The sequence below is a fragment of the Sebastes fasciatus genome, chromosome 5, assembly GCF_043250625.1.
Source record: "Sebastes fasciatus isolate fSebFas1 chromosome 5, fSebFas1.pri, whole genome shotgun sequence".
In the NCBI taxonomy this organism is placed as follows: domain Eukaryota; kingdom Metazoa; phylum Chordata; class Actinopteri; order Perciformes; family Sebastidae; genus Sebastes; species Sebastes fasciatus.
Genome location: NC_133799.1, coordinates 683715 through 690429, shown reverse-complemented (window position 1 = coordinate 690429; position 6715 = coordinate 683715). Strand labels below are relative to the sequence as shown.

Genomic DNA, 6715 nt, shown 5'->3' with positions numbered 1-6715 from the left:
AGCCAGGAACACCAATAACACCAATAACAACAATAACATCAATAACACCAATAACACCAATAACACCAATAACACCAATAACACCAATAACATCAATAACATCAGTAACATCAGTAACACCAGTAACATGAGGAACACTCAGAGGGAGCCAGGAACACCAATAACATCAATAACACCAATAACATCAATAACACCAATAACATCAATAACATCAGTAACATCAGTAACATCAGTAACACCAGTAACATGAGGAACACTCAGAGGGAGCCAGGAACACCAATAACATAAATAACACCAATAACATCAATAACACCAATAACACCAATAACATCAGTAACATCAGTAACACCAGTAACATGAGGAACACTCAGAGGGAGCCAGGAACACCAATAACAACAATAACATCAGTAACACCAATAACACCAATAACACCAATAACACCAGTAACATGAGGAACACTCAGAGGGAGCCAGGAACACCAATAACAACAATAACATCAATAACACCAATAACACCAATAACACCAATAACATCAATAACACCAATAACACCAATCACATCAATAACACCAATAACATCAATAACATGAGGAACACTCAGAGGGAGCCAGTAACACCAATAACACCAATAACATCAATAACACCAATAACACCAATAACATCAATAACACCAATAACGTCAATAACACCAATAACGTCAATAACACCAATAACACCAATAACACCAATAACATCAATAACATCAGTAACATCAGTAACACCAATAACACCAATAACATCAGTAACATGAGGGGATGGAGGAGGTGGAGTGGGAGATGGAGGTGGAGGTGGAGGTGGAGGTGGAGGTGGAGTGGGAGATGGAGGTGGAGGTGGAGGTGGAGGTGGAGGTGGAGGTGGAGGAGGAGGTTGAGGTGGAGGTGGAGTGGGAGATGGAGGAGGTGGTGGAGGTGGAGGAGGAGGAGGAGGAGGTGGTGGAGTGGGAGATGGAGGTGTTACTGCATGTGAACACTATCTGACTATCTGCAGCTCAGTGTTCACGAAGCTGAATCCTTCAGAATGAGTCACTTCTAACTGACTCCAGGTTTTATAGTGTGGAGGTTTAACATGATAGAAAAACACTGCATGAATATAATATTAATAAATCTGATGTAAAATGTGCTTCTGCATCTGAAACGTGGAAGAAAGATGCAGCGAAGTGAAGAAGAGTCAAAGTGACGTCTGCAGGTCAGATCAGGTCCTCAGAGCTCAGCGTGTTCTCTTCTACTGGCAGGTCATAAACACAGACAGTGTTGGTGCAGAGAAAGAAAGGTGAAACTCACCTGGAGCGTGTGTGTGTGTGTGTGTGTGTGTGTGTGTGTGTGTGTGTGTGTGTGTGTGCGTGTGTGCGTGTGCAGGGTGTGTGTGTGTGTGTGTGTGTGTGTGTGTGTGTGTGTGTGTGTGTGTGTGTGTGTGTGTGTGTGTGTGTGTGTGTGTGTGTGTGTGTGTGTGTGTGTGTGTGTGCGTGCGTGTGCAGGGTGTTTGTGTGTGTGTGTGTGTGCGTGCGTGTGCAGGGTGTGGTAGGTTCACTGCCTGTAAGAGCAGAGAGCAACAAAAGGATGAGTTCAGGACATCCAGTCTGCTGCAGGATTCCCTGATTAGTAAATGACTTACCACAACAGTTTGACATCTGAGGACATCTATTGTTGAGAGGTTTTATGTCCTCTGGGACAAATTCAGTATCAAGTCTCCGTATAAAACATGCAAATCAGGCAGCAAGCAGGTCTGTCAGGTCTCTGCAGAGCATTACAATGACACTGAGGTGTTTCCATGAGGACAGTTTCACAGTAAACAGAGTGAGGCTGGTCAGCTGCAGGGCCGACCTCTCTGTGCAGGACTCAGGTCTGCGTCAGGTTAAAGCTCATTAGAATTAGATGCTACCTCTCAGGACCTAGAAGCTACTGTAGCTACACATACATAATATGTTAAAGGAACAGCCTCAGTATCGGGTTAGCCTAGCTTAGCACAAAGACTGGAAGCAGGGGGAACTGCTAGCCTATAGCTCCATCACAAGATTAACACAGTAACACTGCTGCCTTCATCACACACACACACACACACACACACACACACACACTGCAGACGGCACCATGGAACACACTCCTCCTCCTCCTCATGTAACCGTCCATCTTCCTCCTGCAGCCGGTATCTGGAGCATCTTAATATGTACTGTAGACATAATGAACCCTTTACCAGCTGCACTGAGCAGCAATAACTAGATTATGTTTTATTCTGCATTATTTACTTTAGGTATGTGTATTTTGATGCTGATCTATTTACAGGTTTGCCTCACCGTCCACCTCTGTATCACTCATCATTGTTCCTTCTGCAGCGTGGTAGGATGGAGGTTACACCGCCGGGACATTTGAGTCTAGAAGATCAACTCTGGATCATTTCCGACCTACTTAAGGTCCCATATCAGCTCATCTTCAGGTTCATACTGGTATTTAGTGTTTCTACTAGAACATGTTGACATGCTGTGATGTTCTAACAACACTTTAGTTTCCTCATCCTGTCTGTCTGAATATACCTGGATTCATCCTCCGTTTTAGTGCATTTCAATGAAATTACAACGCAATTATATATATAAGTATAAGTATATATAGTATATAGTGTATTTCCTTCAGTCTTCTGAGATATTGAATTGAACCTTCTGCATTTCTATTTTCATCTTATTTCTTATTAAATGTTGTGATTCCCTCCCGAGTCATCATCACCGTGATGATGACTCACACACACACACACGCATACATGCACAGCACACACCCACCTCCAGATGATGAACCACACAGAAATCAATAAGTTCTCCTTCAATCATTTATTGTACAGGTTAAATAAACATATATTAATGTGTTCCTTTAAATAACAATGAGCTCAGTGTGTGACTCTGTGACATCACTAACAACAGGAAGTAATGATAAAACAACAACATGACGTCACAGTTCATAACCTGCAGCTCAGGTAAATTAGTCCACGTCGAGCTTCACGTGCAGCTCTTCAGTTCATTCAGTCATCGGATCACGTGACCTCCAGCTGGAGTCACTCAGTCACGTGACAGTTCATCAAATAGCAGAAACACCGCCCCCCCTCTCTGTCTCTGCAGGTCCAGGACCTGAGTCCACCTGCACAGTCCTCCTCCGACGGGAGGCCGGTCCGGCCTTCAGAGCCCCGTCCGGTACCGATACCGGCATCTCACGCCCCCCAGATAATCACCGGATTAGGCAGGCCCGGTTCGGCCCGGTTCGGCCCGGTTCGGTCCCTCTCTCCACTCAAACGCCGTTCTATGTCCTTCAGCAGAAGGACGCGGCTGTTTGGACCGTTTGCACTCGTTCTCTTCTCACCGCTCTGCAGCGGTCTGGCTCGGTTGGGCTCGGCCCGGTTCTGGATCAGCGGTCCTGCATGTCCAGACAGGGGACCCACTGGTTCCTGCAGCGGCTCTCCTCGCAGAAGCTGCTGATGTCCTGCAGGGCCTGGGACTGCAGCGGCTGGACCGGGGGGTTCTGCAACAACACAACCAGAGACACACCGTTACACATCTGGTTACACAACACTCTCATCATCTGGGTTCATCAAACATCAGAACCACTAGACTGGACTTACAGTGACCAGGATGCAGTGCAGGTCCCGGGGCTCGGTCCCGGTACCGGTGCCGGTTCCGGTGCTGTTCCCGTTGCTGTCCTTGGAGTCGTCCTCCAGCAGCAGAGCCAGCTGGCTCAGACCGGAAACCCGCAGGATGTTGATGTCGTTGTCGCAGCAGAACGCCTGAAGCAGCGTGAAGTGGATCTGCAGCGCGATGTCATCTTCATCCTCCTCATCGGTGGCGAGCACGCACAGAACCACGCTGTCCGGGTCTCTGCAGGGGGGGGGGGGTGAGAGGGTTAATGACTGAACTCACCATCATAATATAAATATATATATTATAATATTAATAATATGATCTGAGTTGTGATGCAGTCAGGTTGTGGAGGATCAACTTACACATTCATGAGTTTGGCGGACTCGTAGACCCCCACAGTGAGGTGGTCTTGCCGCTGCGCTGAGACCAGCAGCTCCTCCAGAGCCTCCAGAGCCTCCAGAGCTGGACTCACCGTCTCCATCCTGCAGGACACAAGACCAGGTTAGAACCGGGACACAGTACACACACTATCTGATCATAAACCAGGACTATAATGAGGTCTAGAGCTGGTCTGACTCTGTGCGTAATTACGCACGGCAGGCAGCCATCACGAGTCGAGCATGTACTTACTTGATGTCGGTGCTGTTGGATCCGATGAGCTCCTCCAGAGTCATGTTGAAGTCAGAACAATAATCCACAAAGTCCAGAACAGAAACAGAAACAGGATCCAGATTGGCTCTGCAGAGGGAGGCTGAATAAAGACCCGGAATAAAGAAAGCCCAAACAAGTAATCCAGATCCAGATCAGTCCAAAAGATCCTTCAGAGTCCGTTAAATGCAGAGTACAGAGGTAAAGAGGATAGTCCAGTAGTCCGTGATGATCCGTGCTGTGTTTCTGCAGCTCTGTATCTCTGAGAGCGTCTCAGTCAGTATTTATGGGCTCTCAGCTGAGTGGGCGGGGCCGCGTCAGGCAGCTCGGCTCCTGATTGGTCCGCTGCTGTCAATAGATCCTCCGTCCTCTGCAGCTATTGGCTGAGCGCGATGCAGACGCTGGTGAACCCACGTGGGTGGTTTCGGAGAATCCCCCGCTCTCTCCCTCCTCTTCCTCTTCTCCTCTCCTCCTCTTCCTCTCTTCACATTCTCCCGGTCTGTTTACTGGGAGTTGTTTCTCTTTGAGTGGAGGAATTTCCAGAACGTTGCATGGGGGGGGGGGGGAGATGCGGAATTCACCGGAATCACCAAACAGCCACCACTCAGATACAGCCTCACAGCCTCACAGCCTCACAGCAGATAATCACTTATTAAACTGGTCTGGTTGTTGCACAAGAGAAGCAGGGAGGATGGATGGATGATGGATGGATGGAGGATGGATGGAGGATGGATGGATGGAGGCTGGATGGATGGATGATGGATGGAGGATGGATGGATGGAGGCTGATGGATGATGGATGGAGGATGGATGGAGGCTGATAGAGGCTGATAGAGGCTGGATGGCTGGATGGATGGAGGCTGATGGAGGATGGATGGATGGTGCAGGTGGAGGCCCCGTGTCAGAGCAGAGCCCGGTCGGTGCGTTGTGTCAGAGGTCATTCAGCTGAGAGGTTAAAGGTTACAAATAAAAGATGGAAACGACATTTCTCTTTTATTTCTCAGACTCAGTTTAGAGAGTTTCTGCAGACACTTTGTTCTGGAAGCTTCAGCTCTGCAGCTCTGCAGCTCTGCAGCAGCTCCTGCTGCTCCTGCTGCTTCTGCTGCTTCTGGAGGCGTCCTATCCGGGCTGAATATAAACCGGGTCACAGGACCATGATGACCCGGGACCATGAAGACCCGGGACCATGAGGATCCGGTACCATGAGGATCCGGGACCATGAGGATCCGGTACCATGAGGACCGGAGCTGTTTACCGGCTGCAGCCGCAGAACAAACATCCGTTATACAACAATCACAATAAAACATATTTAAACTTCATATTATTGGATGCATAGTTGAGTAAATGCAGCAGAACATGATGCTGGACTGATCTGCAGACTAGAACCAGGTCTCAGACGCCCCCCAGAGGCCCTACGGGGACACTGCAGCAGTGAAACCAGCAGGACATGTTGGACATGTTGGAACAAGCTCAGTGAAACCGGTTAGACCGAACTGGGGCACCGGCAGAGAGAGGGGGGGGGGGGGGGAAACCAGAGAAGGTTTCAGGGTCCTTTATGGGGGTTTTGGGTCCTTTAAGGGGGTTTTCAGTAAGAGATGTCAGAGCTTCAGGGTTCTGACCGGGTCCTGGAGCTCCTCTGGGGGGTTTAGACGGACTCTAGTGGATCCTTAAGGGGTTTTTAAAGTGAAAGTAATCCTGAAACTCACCTGCAGGCTGCACACCTCAGTCTGTGTTTATTCATGTTTGATTTACTGACAGAAACAGAGAAGTTAAATGTGCATAAATCATATTTTCATCATCTCTTAAATCTTCCTTATCTTCTACTAAATACTAGTCTGATTAATTAATCAATTAATTAATTAACGATTCATCGTTAGTTATGAGACTGAAGAGTGAGGGAGACATTCAGGATTCACTTTACTTCACTAAATTACTGATTTCATGCGTCTTTTATCTTAATACCGAGTTTAAACTTAAGTTTAAGGGGCTTTTAAGGTAAAACATTTCCGTTCTTTTACACCTGAACATCTGTAACGCCACACATCTGTCCTAGATATTAATATTAATATGATGATGGAGTTTAAGGGACATTTAAAGTATAAAATTGCAGTTTTCAGAAGTACATTTTGGGATTCAGGCCTCAACTTTTGACTTAAAGTTTTTTACATGATGAAGAAACTGGAGTGAATTAGTTTTGAAAATAGTTTAAGGTTTTTTTTTAGTTCTTCTGGGAGACTTTGAGGGTCTCTGGTGGTCTCTGAGGGGGTTTCCAGGATTATGATGATCCTCCGTCTTCAGTCCAGTCTGCCTCGTTCATTATCTGTTAAATGATAAAATTAACTTTAATCAATTCAGTTCATATTTAATAATAATAATAATATCTGAGATGATGAACCTGAGTCATAATAATAATAAAT

At 46.7% G+C, this 6715-nt stretch overlaps 1 protein-coding gene across 1 annotated transcript; it reads right to left on the bottom strand.

The window, feature by feature from the left end:
- Positions 1-2838: 2838 nt before the first annotated feature.
- Positions 2839-4564, bottom strand: LOC141767316 (growth arrest and DNA damage-inducible protein GADD45 beta-like). The gene is made up of 4 exons (XM_074634495.1): positions 4282-4564; positions 4014-4133; positions 3636-3888; positions 2839-3535 (listed from the first exon to the last, which is right to left on the bottom strand). The coding sequence occupies exons 1-4, from the start codon at positions 4323-4325 to the stop codon at positions 3422-3424; spliced, it is 531 nt and encodes a 176-aa protein (XP_074490596.1). The 5' UTR covers positions 4326-4564; the 3' UTR covers positions 2839-3421.
- Between the last annotated feature and the right edge of the window lie 2151 nt (positions 4565-6715).